The sequence below is a fragment of the Corvus moneduloides genome, chromosome 3 (assembly GCF_009650955.1).
Source record: "Corvus moneduloides isolate bCorMon1 chromosome 3, bCorMon1.pri, whole genome shotgun sequence".
Classification (NCBI taxonomy): Eukaryota; Metazoa; Chordata; class Aves; order Passeriformes; family Corvidae; genus Corvus; species Corvus moneduloides.
Window position 1 is genome coordinate 99,095,088 of NC_045478.1, and position 22,467 is coordinate 99,117,554.

The following is a 22,467-nucleotide window of genomic DNA, read 5'->3' on the forward strand; positions in this document are numbered from 1 at the left end:
GGGCTTTTTGGGAGGGTTGTAGGAACATTTCTCCCCCCCAAGAGGTGTGCTGTGTCCTGGCGCGGAGAGGAGTCTTTTCTACAGCGCGCGCTTCACAACTCTGCTAACACGAGCATGAGCCAGACTGGAAAAGCAGTTTATGATAATTCTGCCAGCTCCCCCCAAGCTGCACAGCATTACCCTTTTGATTTTTTTTTCATTTTTATTATTTTCTTTTGCTCAAGGCTGTTAGCAGAACACCGACACCATCAGACAGAACTCCTGTAGGACCCCTGGGATGACCCATCCATGCTGTGCCCGCAGCAATGGGGCACTGCAGGAAAATAAAAAGTCAAAACCACGAAAGAGCTGATTCACGAGCCACCCGGCCACAATACCTACACAGCTATTTTTTTTTTCTTCCCCAGCATGGAAGTAATAGTTAATGTTTCATCATCAAGAAAAAGCATGTGCAACTTTTTTTTGCATTGAGATGAAACACTGTAAGGGAGTCCCTGCTGAGTAGATAATTTCCCTCTGACTAAGGCCCACACCTAGTAAGTTAATAACCAAGGTTTGAAGTCCTCGACAATAACAATCCTATTATACATTTGAATTACAGCACAGTAGTCAGAAGGACTGGAGGCCACAGAATCAAACATCCAGGCTTTAAATCCTTCAGATCCTCACTTGTCACCACTGCAGCAAGGGATGTGATATATAGATCTGAACCATAAAAGGTTTCTAATTTTCTTGATTCTATATAGAATGATAAACATCAAGTTTATTCTTCTGCCAGTCCCGAATGTTCCCCCGTGCTGTATTTATAGCATGGGGAAAACATGTCCTCTGAAAATTTCCTAATTATTCTCTCCATTGTTAGGCTAAAAATGTCTGGGTTTTTTAAGTCATTAACATGAAACCCGCACGGTGTGCGCTGATTTTGTGAATAAACATTGAAAACAGCTAGCAGAGAAACCTCAAGAGGGGAAGAAGGAGGAAAATTGAGAAATCTTTTATTATTAGATATCTGTTATGGTGGCGCCAAGTCCATCACTAAACCAAGTCCTTAGGTGCCACATCCATTTTTCTTCTAAATATCTCCAGCGATGGTGACTCCACCGCTGCCCGGGGCAGCCTGTTCCAGGGCTTGACAACCCTTTCTGTGAAGAAAGTTTTCCATAATATCCAATCTAAACCTCCCTGGCACAACTTGGGGCTGTTTCCTCTTGTCCCATCGATTGTTACCCGTGAGAAGAGACCGACCCCACTTCCCTCCAGCCTCCCTCCAGGCAGCCGTGGAGCGCGATAAGCTCCCCCCGAGCCTCCTTTTCCCCCGGCTAAACGCCCCCATGCCCTCAGCGCTGTGCAGGCGGTCGCGGCTGTTCCTGCGAGCAGCACCGCGCTCTCCACAGCGTTCCTTTAACTCCAGCCCCACCCCGCTCCCTTCCCGGGCCGCCGCCGGGGGCGGTGCGCGCTCCGCGGCATGGCGGGCGCTGCGGCCCGGGGCCCGCTCCCGCTGCCCTTCCTGCCCTTCCTGCTGCTCCTGCGGCTGCCGGCCGCCACCGCCGAGCCGGAGCTGCGCTTCAGGCGGCCGGCCGAGGCCCCCGTACGGCTCTTCACCGAGCCCGAGCTGGCCAGATACGACGGGCACCAGGTAGGGCCGGGCCGCTGCTCCGCGCCGAGGCCGGGCCGGGCCCCGCGGGGCGGCCCCCACAGCCCCAGCGCTGCCTCCTTCCCCAGCGCTGCCTCCTTCCCCAGCGCTCGGTGCCCTGGAACCGCCGTGAGGCTCGGGTTTCTCGTGCTCTGCTGCTGTGCTGCTCCTCGATCCCTCCCGCCATGTCGTTCTGGGCATCACTTGCTTTTTGGGCAGCGTGAGAAGTTTGGAGGCGCCCGTGTGCTCCTGGGTCCGGCTGGCAGCTGCCGCGTTTGATGCTGCACACACACGATTAGACAATTGGGTGCCATGTGCCCGTTTTGCTCGCTGCTTGTTTGGCAAGGTGCTCCTGCCAGGGAATTTCAGATTACCATGAGCTGGAGCCAAAGTAATTCATTAAACCATGTACTTAGACCCTTTTTTTAAAAAAAACCCCCACGATTATCAAAATAACAAGACAATTTTAACTCAGTGTTCAGCTTCCTGTGACTCAAGTCTCAGCAGAACTTCAGATTCAAAATGATAAAGTCCTGTATTGATACATATCTGCTTCTCTTTTGAAACACTTGCTGGCTGACTTTTTCGGGGTCTTCTCTAGATAGTCTAAAGAGACTAACCAATGTCTGACTAAAATTACATCTTATATATAAAACACAAAGCAGAAGCACTGGCTTATTAAGTAAAGCAGATGTCAGCTGATCAGATTTACGTGTGTTTATGTATTTATCTTTTTTTCTTAATCAAATAATGCTGTTGGCCACACACCCTTTTATTTTGGGCAATATCCATCTGCATTAGGGATAGAAAGATGCAGTTGACAATTTTCAAGCAGACTAGTGTGCAGACAAGAGGTGACTTGCAAAAGGGACATGTCTTCTATGGTTGTGCTGTTTAGATTAAAAAGATTCTCTCATTGCTTATGGGTGAATCCTCAAAGAATGTTGGGGACAGTTTAAAGCACAAGCAAGAAATGTCGAGAGAGGGAATGTGTGTGGTGGTATAATGAGAGTAAACATACAACAGAGAATTTGTGTCCTGCAAGCTTGTGGATTTCACAGCTAAAACTAGCTGCTTTTTGCCTGTGCTTGAGTGCTGAGGATGAATTGATGGCTTTCTCTCCAGGAAGGACAGCCCATCTACCTGGCAGTGAAGGGAGTAGTGTTTGATGTCACCTCTGGAAAAGGTTAGTGTGCTTCTCCTCTGTTGTCTACTTTGCTTTCATATTATTATTCAGTCATTTGTTTTTAAATATTCCCAGTGTACTGGAAGCCTGCAGTTCAATTGCAACAAAAGGAATACACTTTTTCCTCTTTTAAAGAACCCCCACCAAGGTTTTGTCTACGACATGTTGACAGACAAGCCAGCACTCTGCAGGTAGCTTGGGCACTGCTGACAGAAGCATGGGAAACACAGAAGAAACCTGCCCAGACCCCTGAGTCCTTGCCAGATTTGGGGTCAGGCCACATGGAAGCTGCTGCTACCACATTTTATTGCCCTGGGTACATGAACTGAGCAGATCAAAGCTAACATGGATGTACCCAAATGGCTCTGTACAGGATCAACACTGCTGCAGCTGCATCTGTTCCTTTTGTGCCCGTGTTCACTCCCCTTGCTGTTTTTGCCTTCCCTAAGAACTACTAATGTTTTCATTTGAACTCCTGCAACTTAATCCAGATTTGCTATAAAAAGTTTGAAGGGACCATGAGGGTCTTAGACACTTGCCTCATCATAAGTAAGCTAATGGCTTGTTGCTGTGTTTGTGCTAACCTTGTGCCAACCATACACGTTGGGTTGGCTGATCTTCAAATCCTAAATTAGACAAGGCTTGCAAATTCTGAAGTCTACAAACATCTCATGACAATGTAAAGCCCAACTCCCTAAATAATAGGTAAATTTTAAGAATGCAGTGTAGGAAGTTCAACAGCTGCATAACTCCAAAAAGTAGGAAATCCAAAGTCAGTTCTGGAAAGAAGAATCTTAGACTTGAGTTGCTGCTTTCAGTTCACTGACATGTAACAGGCTGATGAAGGGTAGGGGCTGAATATACCCTGGACATTGTCAGATCATCACTGGATTTATTATTATTATTATTTTTTTTTAATCTGACAGAATTTTATGGAAAAGGAGCCCCATACAATGCTTTGGTTGGAAAAGACTCAACAAGAGGAGTTGCAAAGATGTCTCTGGATCCAGCAGATCTTACACATGACACAGTAAGAAAATGAGCCATCAGTTTCATTCCATTTTGCAAGTTTTTATTATTATGCAAGATGATGAGTGATGATTTTAAATTGCTTGTATTTATATAAGTCTATTCACGTATTTGAAATCAAAATCCATTAGTACTCTTTAGATACATAAAATACTGCTCATGAAAGGTGCTAACAGCCTTCAAGAGGAAAGTTTTGCATTTGTGGAATCAATACAAATTCTGTAAGCATGTAAAGGGGAAATCACCTCCTCTTTAAAAAGATGCTCACAAAGACAGTAAATCCTTTCTTTGTCAACTGGTTTGGTGTATCCTGACATGGCAGTGGATGCTAGCTCTGGTGGTGGGCTGTTGGTTGTTTTGTCACACATTAAAGTTTTGTCAAGGCTGAATTTGAATGAAAAGAATAAAATTACAGGCTATGCTATCAATTTTGTTCATCATGCTCTGCAGTGTAAGCCCAAAAGCTGACCCTAAGGTTTACAGTAGTCATTAAAAAAACCCCCATGTAAATATCTCTATTTTTATTTCTTTGAGACAGGACTTTCAATTTCCTATTTCCTTTAGACAGGACTCACAGAGGAGGAACTGAAGTCCCTGGATGACATCTTCAATAATGTTTATAAAGCCAAATATCCAATTGTTGGCTATACTTCTCGGCGCATTCTGAATGAGGATGGCAGCCCCAATCTGGACTTTAAACCTGAAGATCAGCCACATTTCAGCATTAAAGATGAGTTTTGAGGAACATTTTTGTACCTAGAGAATGCCTGGGGAGAAGCACAGCAGAATATTAAATAAATTCCCTCTGTTGTGGAGTTCATTACTACAATTAGCTATCATGACTCAGTTTTCTGCTTAGAAAATGGGTGTGTGTACACACGTAGCATAGAGGAAACAAACAGAGCTGTAGTAGTGTCATACACCTGGGCTGTTTGCTGGGAATTACGGGAATTATTTAACCTGCAAGTTCTTCCTGCCTGGATTTCTCTCTTAAAAAAGTGTATAATGTAAAATTACATTCCTTAGAAGAGAGAAGGAAGTTTTTACTAATTGAAATAGGACTGGTCTTTTTGTAAATCCCAAGCTGTTTCCCACTCCTTGGAAAAGTGTAAATGAATTATTTGGACAAGCTAACATCAATTCTCTGTGCTTCATGTGAATTTAGGTATCACAAGTACAGACAGGTGCAATAGGGGCTTACATTTTAAAAAGCATTGTGGGGTTTAATATATGATAGGTTTGAGAATACTGAATATAAAGCCACTCAGTCTCCTCAAATGCAGTTACTGTGGAGTATTTCTGCAAAGCCTACAGCTGTAAACCGAGAAAAAGAAATCTTTTTTTCCACATGAGAAATACTGTGACATTTAAAATAAGACTATTATGTTAGGTTTGGATGAATGACACTTTAATTTTTAATAATAATTATCAAAGATGTCTATATTATATTATGATGATTTCCTTCTACCTTCCTCCAATCTTTCTCTGACTAAAAGAGTAAATCATAGCCCACTGTTTGCCACATACTCCTACAGCACAAGTTTATTATAGCAGTTTAGTGTCCTGTGGATGTTGTTAGCATTTTTATATTAACAATTTCAGCTGTCATTTTTTATGCCTCTTAGTTTTTCTTTGTTCTTACTCTGGCTTCATCACTGCTGTTTTAATGAAGCATGCAGTGCCATGTTCCTCTTCCTCTTAATCTGATATAAAACTGCAGATCCTGCAGGGTGAAAGCAGATCCCCTTTATGGGGGATTTGCAGCATTTCAGCAACAAGAGAACTCTAAAGGCCTGAGCTGTATAAATTCTGCTAACCACTGACTTCCACTAACTTAAGTAGAATGTGAGTTGTGCCATATGTGGATTTATCTGTCACTGTCACCATTTTGATTGATATGGGAAAAACTAAGCAGCTATTCCCAATTCTGTATTAATAATACAGATACAATAAAAATATGATTCTGTGGTGTTGTTCTATTTCTTAAGCATTTTGGTAATTTTCTATGAATGGAAGATTTTATTAGATGATTCTCCACCTTCTAGTTTGCAGGGACAGCTGCCTGTCAGCTGAATAACTAGAAAAGCTGTTTCTATGTATCTGCCCATTCTTTCACAATGTTACAGGTTTTATACTAGATTTGTTTTGTGTCTTACCATTAGACCACTTCATTTGCAGGAGGAACTCCATGGGCCCCCCCTGCTGTTGGATGGTGCTCTGGGTAGAAAAAATAAATCAGCATCTAAGAAATGACTGTTGCTTCAGATAATTATTTTGTGTTATTATTTATTATTATTACTGCTGACCTTTTGATTAGAGACCAACAGCAGCTGGGAATTTGCTCCTTGATAATACGTGTTGTCTTTTTGGAAATTCATGTGGGTTTGGTGGTAATGGTGGTTTGATTGTTTGCCAGCATTTCAGAAATAATTTTTCAGTGCCTACTGTTGATTTTGCCCTTCTTCTCCTTTCCTTGCATGCTTCCTGATGGGGCAGCTTCAGTCGTTGTGCTGCTGTGATTACTGTAATAGTCTTTGCTTCATCTGGGATCACGATATCCAGCTGCATTTCAAAAGAAACCCCTTATAGCTCGATTGCAGCTCATCACTGCTGAGCGGCTCAGTGTTCCTGTTCTCTCCCTGCTTTTCCTGTTCTCCCTATGAAGTCACCTTTGCTGATGTCAAAGCAGGTAGCTCAGCTTCTACTTGTACTAAATTTCAGGCTCTTTTCAGTGAGGAAATGCTCCTGTTGCAACAGGAAATGGTGATATTAAACCCCCTCTTGTAATGCAAGATCCTTGCAAATCCAACCTGCTCTCACCTGTGTCTCTCAGGGAGATGCTTTAGTCTTTCCTTTCTGTTATTAAAGACAAGGTTATCACAACTAAGTGCATTTTAGAATGCAAAACATTTCCTTTTTGGTTTTATTTCCATTTGGAAACTGAAGGTTTCACGTTTAATCACTTCCTAGACTATTTACTTGGGTTTCCCACTCAATAGAAGTGTTATAACAATAAGGCTTTAAGTGGACTTGAATGCTTTAAATGCATTCAGAGTACCACAGTATTTCTTTTAGTGTTAATTTAACGACACTATTTTATGTCTAAGGTTGTTTTACTTGCCAGTGGCCTGAAATTTATTTTGCTTAAAAGCCAACTGTCTGCTCTGGCTGCTTTGTTCAGGCAGCTGCATTTCCCTGACCTCTGTATTATTCCAGTGAAACAGGTGCCCTCATGATCTATAAATTGCACTCAAAACAAGCAAGCTGTGCAAAGCCCTATTGTAGCCCTCCTACTCTACACCTCCTTTGGAGAGTGTAGAATTTCTTCTCAATTTCCTTGCTGCTTCCAGATAACATTGCAAATGTCATTATTTTTGCTGTGCTGCTTCCAGCATGCAACTTGCTAACTTAACAGTGATGTGAGGTTTTAATGAATTGCTGCACCAAGAATTGCCTTACTTTAGTATTTAGTAATAGTTTACTCTTCAGGATGTTAATTATCAGATGGGTTCATTCACCTAGAGGATGCATAATCTGCGTTGGTTTTCCCACCTGGCACTCTTTTCAATAGTCCCTCACTTTGATCCTAACACATTTGTGACAGGATAAATTCTACAAAAATTCAATAAAGGGGTTATGAAATGCAAATCAAAGTATTATCTTTATTTTTTGCAGCTGTAGAGACTGCAGTGAAGAGAAATCCTACTAAGAATGTGTTATTAGTTACTGCATCCTAATCTAAACAAGACCACCTACCAGAATGCAGGGACTCTGAATCCTGCTGATTGAGCAGCTGAGATTTTTCCACATAATGTGGATATGGACACCACTTTTTTGTAGCCCTTTGCCAAAATATGAGTCTTTCTTTGACTGAAACAAATCAGTTTTTGTGTAAGTTTTCTTCTGCAGAAAAGGCCTTATGATCTTTTGAAAACTGCAGCCTAGGCTACTAACTTTGTGGTTTGATGGTACAGACCTGTATGAATGCCTGTGCATTCATCACAACATCAGTGTAGGAATCAATGTGGGATCACATTTCAGACTGCACTTGTCAGACCTGCCAGAATTTCATGTTTCAGTAAAAATTTAAAGAGGATGCTTATCTGTTTAAGGATGGTGCTTTGGAATGGGAGAAGCCTCAATACAGTTTGTAAATCACCTCCTTTGATTGTTGTTTCAAAACCACTATCAGGCAATATATTCAACAAATGCTAGTTTGGAAAGGTATTAATTGCTGTAGTTTTCACTTATAAGACTCCCAAGAACCTGTAGAACAAGAAAAAATGGTTTAGATGACTTTCACATATGTATTCTGTCTCTTATAGATGAATATATTTATCTGAAATGGGCTCAATGTAATTTGCATTTGCTGAAGAGAAAATGGGAGAGATGTGGAAAGATTCACATAGGAAACCCAATGCTAATTTTTCAGCTGCTCTGGTTGAAGTGAAAGGAAAAAAAGTGAAAAAACATCTGACTACTTCTGTGAGTGAAAAAGCTGCCATTCAGAAGGATTCAGCTGCACATCAGGAAGATGTGCTAAGCAGCAATGATTAGTATTTGCATATTTTCAGATGAACACTGGATATCTTGAAATCCCAGAACTGACGTAAGTGATGACAATCATGCACTTTGTTACCCATCATCCATTTATGCCTTTGCCTAATGTTTTCCTGACAATACAGGAAAAATACACAAACCATGCAATTTATATGACAAATCTCTGCCCCATAAGTAATATTCATATAAATGCACATGAACCTATAACCTGAAAGCTATTTACATGGTATACAGAATGGCAGTTTTCAAACTAGTCCTTGTCTGTGAATGCTTTGAAACAAACAAAAAATAAAAAAACTTTTAGATTTGTAGCACTTCACTCAGAGATCTGTGAATGCCAGTTCAGACAATTATAATGTACAACGTTATCTGCCTGCTTTCATAGAAAAATCAGTGCTACATCAAAAGGTGACTTTTCCCCCCTCTATTCAGTCAGAGTATCAAAGAACTAAGTGTATGATAGGTGGGCATCACTGCTAGAAGTACTCTAATAGGATAGGCATGATTTTGACCTTGGCATGTCCAAAAAAAACCCCAAACCCAAAAAACAGAATACGTGGGAAATGAGAATTTATCTTAGTGTGCTACTGGGACGATTTACGCTGGCAAGGTAGATCTGGCAGAGCAGGTCTGATAACAGTGCTTCCTATTTTAGCTTCTGTCAAATCTGATCAATGATAACAATGGAAACTTGTACCCTTACCCATCTGTTGGTCTTTACATAACACCTTCTGGTTTAGCTTTTTTCTTTCTGTTCAGTAGAAAGTGTGAGTCCTGGTTTAGTTGTTTACAAAACTTACACTTAGATCTTGGCTTGGGTAATCTGTTGATGAGAAATCCAAACTAAGAGAACCAGAGATTAATGTTCTGTGAAAAATAGAGCCTGTGCACCTGGATGAACTGCAGAGCCACAGGAAGTACTCTTGAATAAACAATTTCTATTACTGTTTCCTGTAAGTTATTTGTAGCCGTTGCCATCAGAAATTCTGTACTGTTGATGAATGTTCAGATTGCCATGTTCTGCAGTAATTCTTGACATGACTCTTTATCATTCTGACATATTATCCTTCTGAGAAGTGAAAAGTTTAGAAGAAACTGGGTGCAGGCCATCTTGGAGATAAGCCAGTCAAGAAAAATCAAAATATGACCTAATTTTCCCTCTACTTAAAGAAACCTCTCTGAAAAAGGAAAAGAAATCATCGTCCCCGTGTCTATATTTTACCTTCCAGATTTTGCTGAAAGTTTTTTCATACTGTGCAAAGGCAGTAGATAAAACCTTGAAAAAGACTTGAGTCTAACCCTTGCATTGTGAAAATTTTAATCCACTTCTTGGCATATCTCATGGGGCTTTAAAGATTACGACAACACAGATAGAGGAGTACAAAGAGTCAAACACATGAACTGACTCAAACCAGGCCTAAGATAGTAGGAATGTCTGAAAGTAGAGCTGAAACTTAGAGCCTTTCACCCTTGTTTTGTAGACAACAAAATCTTCAAATGAAAAAAGAATTCCTTAAAGGTAGCACTTGTTTCAACCAGTTTGGGCAGACAGAATTAGGTGATGACTGAAAACTTCCTCCTGCCTTGTTCTGTGCTGCTTTGCAGGGATTCTAAAATCATTTGTATTGGATACACAGAACTTAGTTACCAAGCAATTCACTGCCTGGAGGGTAACTTTATAGATTAAACTGGTAACTGGTTCAAAATAGCAGTGGCAGATCAAGAGTATCCTAGGAAGGTTATTTGCCTCGTTGGGGGCTGTGGCTACATAGCCTTTATTTTACACTGCAGAGCTGTTTTGGTAATGATCACAGATAAAAGTCCAGGTGAACTCAAAATTATTCATTTCATTCATACCTTTATTAATTTTTATGTTTGAGCAAAACTCCTACAAACTTTACTATTAAGAATAAATATTGTTCCACAAAAAAGCAAAGTGTGACCTGCTGGACTGTGCAGCACACCTAAGTATACTTAAGGCAAAAGTGGCAATCAGAGGGATTGCATGTTGAAATTGAGATTACATTCTTAGGTAACATGTCTTGGAAATGCCTCATGGATTTCATGGATTTTTCTTATTTATGTTTAACCATGCTCTGCACTTTAAAATAGTTATGCAATACTTTTTAAGAATAGGGCAGTAGGACTTTCAAGGCATTTGTGAAGTATTTTCATGTTAACACAAAGACAAATGTACGTGTGCACCTGAGGCACTCAACAGAGAGATCTAGCATTTATACAAAGTCAATTCTTACAGTCTTTTAAAATATTGTATTCCATGTATTTCATAAACTGAACAGGTCACAAATAACACCCTGACACAACAAAAATGATAGGCAAAAATGAGCTTGTAGGGATATCTGAACAACTCCTAGTATTAATATGTGTAAAAGACCAACCTATCCATTTTAGTGAACTTGAAAGGATTTTAAGAACATGAGCTTAGCAGGGATGTCTGTGTGCTGAGCCTCTGTGATTCTACACATTAAATATTAATATTGTCCCTAAATGCCTTCCCATTCCTCTGAGTGGTCTCCTTTGAGTTTAGCATGTCTTGCAGCTGGAAGAAAATAGACTGCTGAAAGGTTTCTATGTGAAGCAGCAGCGTAGCAGTGGAATGTAACGATGTGAGGCAGAGGGAAGGAAGGGGAGTGAAACTACTTACAAGAAGAAGCAGGAGATTATAAATAAATCACAGGAGAGTACTGTTTCAGAAGAGGTGAAAGTTGCTGATGCACTCAGAGATAAGGTTGAACTTGAGAACAGAGAAGTGGGACATCCTCCTTGGATACAGTTCCGGGGAAATCAGCATGAGTTAAACAGCTCATCCTGCTGGCTCCTTGCTTGACAACCTCAGTCTCGTTTTCCAAACATATGATGCCTTTGGCTTTGATACCTTGCAGGTGCCTGGATTCATGGAAAATCACACTGCTGCTATTCAGTCCATAGCTTCTCAATTTTTCCCATTTTCCCTTTAAATGATGCCCATTCCAGCTGAAGAAAGAAGGCTGGAGTTTAGCCGATGAAGAGGTGACCTGGGACACAGAAATTAAGGTGCAGTTCTCAGCTTCACTACAATTTTACCATCCTTAATGATAGGTTTCCTAGCTGTTAAATAAGGTGGTGTTTTCCTTGAATTCCTTGTGACTTTTGTCCCTGTTGTGACTTTCAGCCTTTTGAGGAAGGTAATGTTGACTGGACGTTTGGGCTGGTGGGATCCCAAGATGGCTATAGTATCAAGAATGCTACTTTATGGAACTCTTAACTTTACTTTCCTCACTCCAAGGAGGTATCACTTTGTGGTGCTTCATCTTTCAGCTGAAGTGAGTATGGTTTATCCATGTTGATCCAAGTGATAGGTATTTATGGGAAGCTTTAATACATAGGAAAATAGTTACAAACTATTATTCTACAATACTGTAGCTCATTTTATTGCAGAGGGAGTGTGTGTAAATTCCTCATGGTACTGTGAAAACACAAATATAACTAGTCTAAGTCTTTGAAATATATCTGGTTTATGTTACCCTTAAAAAAACTCCTCCACTAGGCTGTTTGATTTAAGAACAACAGAAATAAATCTGGGGTGTTCCTGGTACTAGCTGAAAAATTATCTCACTGAATGTGTTTTCTTCACAGCTGGGAACTTGTATTTTTCATTGTGCACACTGTTGGTAGTCACATAATAACCACTGGAATACCTGCATCAATTATTTACATAAATACTTTTAAAATTCTACTTTAAATATATGTATATATATATATTCTGTTTTTGATGGAATTGAACTAGAAGTAGACAGCTAGCACCGTGTGACTTGAGAGGTCTCCATGAGCTACTGGAAAGCACTTCTTGATTTATAGGCAGAGTTTGGAAAGCCAAATGAATTCTGTAGAATGTTTATATAAAAGCATTACTCTCCATAACCTCCTCCAACTGGACTGTCCTTTCATTTATATCTTTTTCCATCAACTCATTTAGACCCACTCATTGCACCTAAAAATAGTTTAGATTTACTTTATCTTTTTATACTCAGAATAACACCACAAAATGGATCATGCCTACATGCAGTTCTCTGAGGAAACCTACTCTCTTATTTCAGCTCATTCCTTTTGGAGTATGGAAATCACTGAACGTCACATTGAGTCAGAATAAATTTAAATAACCATAAAAGTCAAGGAAGGTATGTGCAAGAATCTGATCCCAACTTAAAAATTTAACAAAGATCAGTCTCGAAGCCCTAGAGAATGTCTCACCTTTAGATATCCTTTTAGAAACAGCATGACTGCAGTGCTGTTAATGGAATCATCCCAGATCTATGTTGGTGTTACTTCAAATAAATCCAGGCTTCTTGAATTTTAATTCTTTTGCAATTTTTTCCATGTAGCAGGAGGTAGCTTTACACCACAGGAGCCAGAGGAGGAATTCTGTGAATAGCAAGTTCTTACCCTGTCTGGGACAAATCACAAAACAGAAACAAGCCCAAATGTAGTTAATTATTCTGTACCCTGCAATGTGGGTTTTTTTTAGAGAAAAAAACCCAAACCTAAACAAAAAACCAAATCAAAACAAAAAGAGATTATAGGAACTTCAGAGGGAAAAGTGGGACTATACCTGCACACCAGAGAGTTGGTATGAACTTTTAACAGTAAGGCTTGTACACATTTGTTTTCACATTTTCAGACACCACAAAACTCAAAACTATTCTGAAGCACTTATTCCAAGGGAGAACAGCACAGATATAATTTACCTGTTATTCATCCACTTCAGAAAACAGATTTTTGCCTCAAGCTATAAATCGTGAAGGCCTCTAACTTTCAAACAGTGCATCACAAATTGGCTTTCCGGTTTATGAAAATCATCCTAATATGCCTGAGCACTGTTTTCTTTCAAGAAAGCCTACAGAGAGCCAGCTGTCTGAGCTGGTTTTGTTGCTATGTAAGATTTGTGCATAAGTGTCTCTCTGGGAGTTTTGTTTTGGTTCTGCCATTTAATATTCATGACAATCACCATTAACCTGCCAGCTGAGCTGCCTTAGCATCCTGCCTCCAGACAAAGTCAAAAGTTTACTCCTAGCCCACACAGCTCCTGGAAGCCTACATTTCCACATTACTGGCTATTTTGGCATGCATTTCTTATATTTAAACTAACAGGATAAATAAACCCCAGAAGAGCTACTAGGGAAAAGATAAAGCAAGAGCAAGAGGGTGTTCGGTACTCCTAGTTAGCAATGACATGGTTAAACAATTAATCTGATCATTCCAGCAAATACACCAAGGTTTTGAGAAAGCTGACAATTCAAATGTGTCCATTAATAATAAAACGTGATGGGGCAAAAGGGGAGGGGGGAAATCCTTGCTTTTAAGCTGCATGGAATAAACTGTGCCACCTTAAAATTATTCATAGCCCACTGCATATCTGTCAAAACAATATATCAATATTGGGAGTAGTAAATAATTTCAGTGTCACTAAGAAGAAACATATTCATGCTTTGCATTGCAAAGCAAATTCTGTAATTACATTATTACTTTAATGTACATCTTTTTGCATCAAGAATGTCAGAATAATCCAATTATGATTAACACTCTAGAAAATTCAATTACACACAGCAACTTGGAGAAGTCCAAGGGATGCTAAGTTTCAGTTTCCCCAATCAGGCAGAACAAAATATACAGTAGGACTCCATTCTGCCAGTGTGGGGCAAACTGAAAAGCTGTTGGAGAATCAAGAAAACAAAATAGTGACATGAGGAGGAGGGAAGAATCAGTGATAAAAAGAGAGGAAGAGGAAAGAAGGACCCCCATAATTACAAGAGAGAGATAACAGAAATTTTGATGTTGACAGCCACAGCAGATAAGAGAAGTGCAGAGCCAGCCTCAGTGTGTGGCTGGTTCCTGCCTTGGTATTTCAGACTAGTGAGGTGGGGAAAGAAGAAACCCACGCTTCAGAGTGAACTGCTGGCAATTAGATATTATTTTATATTGTACATAGTGATTAGAAGAAATCTGTACTGGCTTGTATTTCTCCTTTAAGTTCCTGAGATGGTTTTTGTTCAACTGCAGCTGAACAGACAGAAGGAGGGAGAGGCTTACTTGCTGCCTGAAGGAGGAGAAATGTTTTTTCCTTATTTTACTCTACACCCTGCAACAGAGAATCAGGGATGGATTTGTCAAAAAGCAACGGTTGAGGGAATTAATAGCTCACTCTTCAATCAAGACTACATCATCATCTTTGCTAAGGAGGCATACAGTTATTTTCTAGAGGGAACCAGTCTCCCAGGGATGTTAATAGCAATGATGTACTTCCAGAGGTAGCTTTCAAAAATAAAGGTTTGTATAAAAGCTGCTACGTAAAACTTCAGATAACAGACTTCTGAAACTTGCCACAACTTTATGAATGTTTCTTCCCCACCAACAAAGAATGTAAGAAACGTGAGGAATGTGAAATACAAATATCTAACATGATGAACAGCTGTCTACACATAAAATGACATTACCAAAACATGGAACAATAGAGAAGAACAGAGCAAGGGCCTCTTCATTTGTATCTAATGGGCATCCCAAGTGTGGATGCAATATTGTGAATTAAATCACAATTCACCTGCCCTTCCTGGGTGGAACCAGCTCAGTCTTGATGGGGAGGGCAGCTTTCACCAGACTCTTCCCATGCTACAAACCAGCACTGCTCACCCTTGTTTCAGCCTCCTGCTGCCTTCTGTAAAATCAACTCTACTGCCTTTAGGCTGCTTTAAGGCTCTGGCAGCAGAAAGCCCACCAGGACTCAAAGCCTGAAATCCCAACAGCAAGACCCAATTTTCTAGCACGTCTCTTCATACTGCACATCCTTTCCCTAAGCATGATTCTGTGAGCTGGCTAATAAGGATAAGGTTTTCCTGCACCTTCGAGGAGAGGAAAGAGCTCTTATTCCAAGTATGACTGTTATGAGGCATATACATATTATCTTGTTTATGCAGAAAAGAATGATTTTATATTTTTAGTAAAAGCTGTTTATCAAGTGCCTTAACACCATTAAAATTATAATCATAATTATAGGGGAGTAAAAAAAAGGCAGCAAAAAGAAAGGAGAAGCATCTCCTACTGCATACCAAATAGCAGCTCAATACAAGAAAAACATTTTTTCTCAGACTTCCTTCTGGAAGCCACTTTTTGAAAGATTTTCTCTTCTTCAAATCCAGCCATAACTATGGCTTTATACAATGTGGCATAGCTGTTGCATTTGCAAAAAACCAGTGTGCTCCCATTAGACTGTTTCTGATCTGCCTATAGCCACAAGCTACACTCAATATTGTTTATTTTCTGTAATTTGTGAGATCATGTTTTATAAGTATTGCTCTGCCCACTGTCGATTCAAAACAGCTAAAGGAAGCAGGAGCAGGACAGCAAACTATGCAGTAATAGGCAACAGGCCTGGAGAGAAAGTTTAGAGAAGATTGCAGCTCCAAGAGCAGCTGTTTCTGTATAAGTAGAAATCACCTACAGGCAATTTTCCGTGTTTCTAGGAGCCTATTAACTTTGATATTTATGAAACTCTTAAGCTGCTCCTTTGGAAACCATCATAGCAAATGCTCCTCCAGGTGGTTATGAAGCAATGTTTTTTTTTCTCTAGAAAGCTTCTTTAGAAGTAATGAAAAAAAAATTAAGAAATTTAGTTCTTGGAAATATACCTCCAAGGCAGCTAAAAGAGCATTGACAGTTTGCTTCACATTTCAGTCCACATTTTCCAGGAACTCCCTACTAGGAAACTTTATTATATGTAATAGTAAATTTAATTTAGAAAGAGTGTTGTTTTCAGTGTATTTTTCTTCCCCAAATGTTTTCCTAGATGGATGCTTTCATAACAGTACTTTTTTGTTTGTTTGCTTTGTTTCTATGCAACGTGAAATCATAAACCAATTTTCAACTAGCATACATCAATAGAAATACAGAGCTCCAACTGAGCTATGCTGAATTTCACTATTTTAGAACCGTCCCCCCTCTATTCCCTAGACCACAGAAACCTCCCACATTATCAACTTTCATCTTTTCTATACTGCTCAAAAACCTACATATTTTACATTATTTAGAATAAGCACCAACAAAATACGTGTCTGATTATGAACATAATTACAGATCCACTCTTCTTCCACAATTATAGAATTAAATGGACACTTACTTTTGATTAAAAAAAACCTTTGGAACTTCAGAGGTCTGTACTTCACTATACATCTGTGTACATTGTTATCCCTTTCCCTTCATTTCTCTTTTTGAAGAATATTAAGACATCCACACTACTGGGAGTTTTGACAGATACTGCTGCAACATACAGATGAGGTATCTACTTATGAACCTGAAGCAATTGCTAAATCTAACTAAAAGCTATAGAAACAAACCATATATTTTGATGATGCTTATTCTTGATTTTGCTGGGGAAAAAACCCCAACAGCCCCCCAAAAATTCAAAGTAAACATAATTTTCTAATTTCATGCTAATTTACATAATCAAATAGCTCTCCAGGGGTATCACTGCCAGTCTAAGATAACAACCATGCAATCTGGCTCTTGCATTGAATAACCACTTCTGATTATTGTTTTTATATGTAGTCAGGATCAGGCAAACGTCTCTCTCAAGACGAGCCTGGAAAAGCTAAAACCCAGAAGGACTAAAGGCCTTTAAATATTCAATAGAGAAAAATGCAGATTTGTCTGCCCCAGACTTTAAGAACATGGCAGTGAGCACCTCCCCTGTTCAATGCTTAATTTAGACTGTTAAACAACACTTTTGATATTCCTTAAATTCCACTGTCGGAAATAAGATAGACCAAAACTTCTTTCCCTGCCTGTTTTCCTGAACAGCCTCAGAGAAACCCAACAGAAAATGCAGTGGAATGAAACCGGTTTGTAGTCCTAGAGAAGAAAATGGGCTTGAAATTTAACTGTGGCCAACAGAAGATGAAGACAAATAGGTACTTGCCTCCCAAGCACCAGCCACAAGACAAGCAAATTAAAAAAACCATCTGAGCCATGTGGATGCAAACACAAAAGTGTGTGTATATAGTTTTAGCAAAATTGTGTGGCCCAGTCAGAAATGTTACAAATGTAGGTAACACCCCAAACCAGTGAAGCAATTTGTAGAATGATCCTGAATTACCACAAAGAGAGAAAAAAGAGAGCGAGGGTTTTCTGAGTGCAGCCCTGGTTGAAAAGGGAGGCTTGGGCTACAGCCAAAGGAGCTGTTTCCTATTGTCTTTTTTCCTGCTACATTCAGGAAAACAAGACCTCAGTTTAATCCTACTTTGATTACAAAGAATGTACACAAAGATATATCACTTTGTATAAACATTTCTGACACAAATAAACTAGAGGAGCTCAAATATTGGCCAACCACTAAAGTAAAAAGTTATGTAACATACTGAAAAAAATATATACAGGAAAAAAAATCCAGCAAAATTCTGAAATATATCAGACTTTTAGCATTAAGAATTTGTAATCTAAGTAATTTTTTAACTTAAAGAACTAAACATAAATGAAGAATATAAGGAAACATACTCTTTCACAATATACAGATGAAACTTTCTGAAAACAGTATGGAGAATTGAGGAATGGAGAAAATTATCTAGTCATCACATTACCTTGAAACGTAGAGATATTATATTCCAACCTAACCCCAAATTCCCACCTTAGCCTAGCTAGATCACTGGAACACAAAATTCCCTGCACTCACCTTCATGGGTCCTTCTGAAAACACTGCCTGAGGCATCACTCTCTGTATTCCACATCTCTGAGAGCTCTGTGCTGTGGAGCAGTACAGAACTCTTTGATTCTACACAAGCAGACACCGTGAGGTTCTCAACCTCCAAAGAACTTCTGAAGCATTTTGCTGCATTCATGTATTTTTGATGCCTCAATCAAACAAGAGCTGATAATGTGCACGCAGAAAGATTTCCACTGCTTAAGCAATGCAGCAGCTGAGCAGGACAAAGACCTGGTCCTGTACCCCTGACTCACACAGGGAACCAAAAGTCTCTCCTAAAGCCTACTTTTCCAGAGCAGGATTTCATTGGAAGTTCTGAGTGTATGTCTCTCTCAATTCTGTTTCAGAACAGGGAAAGCAGAGAGTGCACACTCTTCCAGAAAAGGGAAATCCAGTTCTTGTTTATATGAAGTTGCTCCCAGCTTAACAGATCTGGGCCAGAAACCCCTGGCATGAAAAAAGAACATTTACCTGGTGCATTTCTTCAATCCAGCCTAACAGAGTACTTGCTTACATATGGTAACTATTGCAAAAGGCATTACCAATTTTAACTTATTTTCTCAAATAATATTCAGTTATTGGCAGCAGCTTTAGTACAGTGGTACAGAGCACAACTCAGAAGAATGGGGCGGGTAAAAAGTGCTCTTGTAATGGAAGAAAAATGCATTTCTCATCTGTTAATCTTGCTGATAGCTCACAATCTCTTGTGTTGAGAGTTGTGTCCCATCACCCCGGTCAGCTGGGCAGCAGGGAGCAGCCGGCTTCCCACACTGACCCATTTATCTTTCCCAGATGTAGGCTCGTCGCCCTGAAAGGCCGGTCCTTGCCCATGAAAGCGGAGCAAGAGAGACATCCAGCGGCTGCACCGTTTAAGTGCATTTTAAAACAGAACTGCGGACAAACTCAACATCCTTCTTAGCTAGTCCATGATCCTGCGTGCGTAAGAAAACATTTGTGAGCCAACTACCAGACATACAGAAACAGAGAAAAAAAATATTCCAGTGGCTGAAGCACTGTTTTCATCTCTGCTGTGTATTTTTCATGCAACCTACAGAGTTCCTCACTGCATTCTCGAAGTCCCACCCACAATTCTCCCTTTTTCTCTGAGGCTTAACTTCATTATTTTGTTTCTGAGCTCTACATGTGAATTGAGCTGAGTCTATTAACTTCCATGAAGCTACAACGTTCTGTGTCAACCCAGGATCTCATTCCAATGCTTTGCCCTTCAGACATGTACTTTTCACATCTACTATCTTCTATTCAAATATTTTCTTTAACCTTAACTCTATTTGTACTGCTTATTTTTATCTGCATAGTAAATAGAGTTCCCAGTTAATACTGATATAAAATTCCAGAGAATCAGTTGTAAACCCTAGTATTAAGTGGTTTGATCTTCATGTAAGAGCAAGGAGAAACAAATTATTAACTTTACTAGTAGAAATTAGTGGTATCTACAGTATTTGTTATTAAAAATTCCATGTCTTTCCTGCCGTATCGAAACTATTTATTGTATATAAAAATATAGCTTATTCAGAGGTATAAATCAGCACAAAAGGGCTTGTAAACTCAAAAATCTAGAGACAACATGAAGAAATAGAAGGGAAACAGGGATAACTTTTTTTTTTACTGAGTATTAGCAATATTAATTTATAAGTAATTTATTTGGAAAAATCAACTTTGTCACTGCTGCCTGTTAAGTAATGAATTTTTTTAAGGGCTTGACCCTTACAAACTTGAAAGATCTGTATGAAAAGAGTGGGGAATGGGCTAAGTCTTCCATACTAATGAAGAAGTGAAGGCAGGCAATTGCTGACTTCACTGGTTACAATGCAGGACGAGGTGTTAGGAATACAGTTAAGGGATGTATTTAAAGAGCTTTTAAGGAGAAAACTGTACACAGTTGATAGGGTAAAACCAGATAACATGATAGGATGAGCCAAAATTATCAGGATATGCTACTTATGAAAAAACTGACATACCCAGTAATTATTAGTAATTAATAACAGACAGGAATCAATGCTGGAACCAGGACTGGTGATCTCTTTTTCCCTCTTTAATTAATCTCTCCCTTCCTCTCTTCCCTTTCACCCCACCCCTTTATCCCAAACCCAAACCATGGGCTTACACAGTAGGTCAGGGACCAACACACCAATTTCCATGCCAAGTGTGCAACTCGCTAATAAAACTTTCTGATTGTTTGCAGACCCTCTGACTTCTGTCATTCCTTTTGCCCACGAGCATTTATGGATCTTAGGTGCTTCCTTACTCTTAAGGGTGGGACATCACATCCACACAGGTGGGAACCACACGTGTATTGAAGGCTAAGCAACTCTTCAGGGACTCAAAGCCCTGGATGTCAGTGAGCTGTCACACCCAAAGCAAGCCAGCCATGCAAGCAGCTGTTTGGGACAGGGCACCGGCACAGAAGGATGTGGTTTGTCTGAGCAGTGCAGCACTTGCATTCCTGCTATTTCCTCCACAGCAAATCCATCACGGATGATTTTATAGCAGCACTTTGCAACACGCTGAGCTACAGCGCATTTAGCCCAAATCTGCCACCCCTCGAATTAGCTTTGATCAGTGTTAAATTCACTGTCCAGTTACACTCAAATGACCTAAGCTGAGGATTTGTCCATCTGCTGAGTCCTGAACAGTGGCCTCTGAAAAGAGAGACAAAACCAGAGGCACCTCTTAATCCGTCTTTACTCATGAAAATCATTAAGTCTTACATAATTGCTCTTCTCTGGTGATCTAAAGTGCCTCAGATATTGCTCCTCTGCAGAAAAAAGTTACACTGGCTGGAGACAATACTCATTTCTTATGAATGTTTTTTCTGTACTTACTCCCTTGGAGGAGTGCAGAAAAAAAGCATGTGAATTTTCTTCTATTAGAAGAGTTATTAATTATCAGGAGGGTAATTGGTAGAATTTTCACCTGTACATCACTACAGTTAGATGGATACCAGACAGTAATGAAATTATTATTACTTCCTAGTTATCCCAAAAGATTTTTTTTTTATTTAAAGGTTAAATCAACAACTGATTAATTAATTATTTAATCACTTAGGTCCAAACATATTAGAAAACATATTCTAATATATGCCTACATGGAAACTAAAGTAAATATTTTTCCTTAGTTTTCTTCTGCTTTGTGGTAAGAATTCACTGAAAAACAACTTAAAAATGGTGATCTATATTTGTCATGAGGTCACCCTGATTTTGTGCAAGCATTTAAAAAATACCACTCCTCAGATAGGATTCATTTTCTGAAAGAACTTGAGTCCTATCCTATTGGGAAATATACTACTCGTTTTTACACCACATACTCTTTGCACTGAGGACCTTGTTTCAATCAACAACCCCCAAACACGGGGAGCTGTTATTGTCACTCCATTCTCCATACAGAAAATGGTAGGAAAAAAGCTACATCTAAAGCTTCATCAGCACTTTACAGTTGAAACAGAGCAATAACTCAAATTCCTTGAATTGATATTCCGTACTTTTCCAACAAGTATTCTGCCATTAGAGTTCAAGGAACAACAGAAATGATGGCTGAGACAGCCAACCAAACCTTAAAACTAAACCTGAAACTGTATTATGTCAGAGAAGTCCCAGTATCACAGTTCAAATCAACTTGACTACGCAGTTCCTCTGTTAAGAACTTATCATAGAATCTTACAATGGTTTGGGGCAGGACCTTGAAGATCATTTAGTTCCAACCCCCTCTGCATGGGCATGGATGCCACCCACTAGATCAGGCGACTCAGAGCCCCATCCAACCTGGCCTTGAACACTCGCAGGGATGGAGCACCCACCACTTTTCTGGGCAACCTGTTCCAGTGCCTTACTAAAGAATTTCATCCTAAGATCTAATTTAAGTCTCTCCTCTTTCAGTACAAAATTGCTCTCCCTTGTCCTATCACTATCTGCCCGAGTAAAAAGTTGCTCTCCCTCTTTTTTATAGGCTCCCTCTAAGTACTGGAGGGCCAATGAGGTTTCCCTGGAGCATTCTCTTCTCCAGGCTGAACAACCGCAGCTCTCTCAGCCTGTCTGCACAGGAAGGGTGCTCCAGCCCTCTGAGCATCATCGCGGTTCTCTTCTGGACTTGCTTCGTGAATGTTTTAGTCTCTTTTAGGCAACCTTTCCAGAGCCAGAACAGCACTACTGCCCTCCAGGGACAGCACCGAGAGGGCAACGCCGGGCAGCGCCGGCCTTGGAGAGAAGGCTGCAAGCAGATCCCTGACCACGAGAAGGCGGCAGAACACAACCTCCTGGAAACGCTTCCCTGCGGGCCGGGGAGGCTCCTGGCTGCAAC

At 39.9% G+C, this 22,467-nt stretch overlaps 1 protein-coding gene across 1 annotated transcript; it reads left to right on the top strand.

Moving 5' to 3' along the window:
- Positions 1 to 1,429: 1,429 nt before the first annotated feature.
- Positions 1,430 to 6,101, top strand: NENF (neudesin neurotrophic factor). The gene is made up of 4 exons (XM_032102945.1): positions 1,430 to 1,636; positions 2,759 to 2,819; positions 3,746 to 3,849; positions 4,413 to 6,101. The coding sequence occupies exons 1-4, from the start codon at positions 1,466 to 1,468 to the stop codon at positions 4,587 to 4,589; spliced, it is 513 nt and encodes a 170-aa protein (XP_031958836.1). The 5' UTR covers positions 1,430 to 1,465; the 3' UTR covers positions 4,590 to 6,101.
- Positions 6,102 to 22,467: the final 16,366 nt, after the last annotated feature.

Bases quoted from the DNA above. Each gene is read 5' to 3' on its own strand.
- NENF (XM_032102945.1), top strand. From the start codon at position 1,466: ATGGCGGGCGCTGCGGCCCGGGGCCCGCTCCCGCTGCCCTTCCTGCCC. The intron at 1,637-2,758 runs GTAGGGCCGGGC...CTTTCTCTCCAG, and splicing joins CCAGATACGACGGGCACCAG to GAAGGACAGCCCATCTACCT. The intron at 3,850-4,412 runs GTAAGAAAATGA...TATTTCCTTTAG, and splicing joins CAGATCTTACACATGACACA to ACAGGACTCACAGAGGAGGA.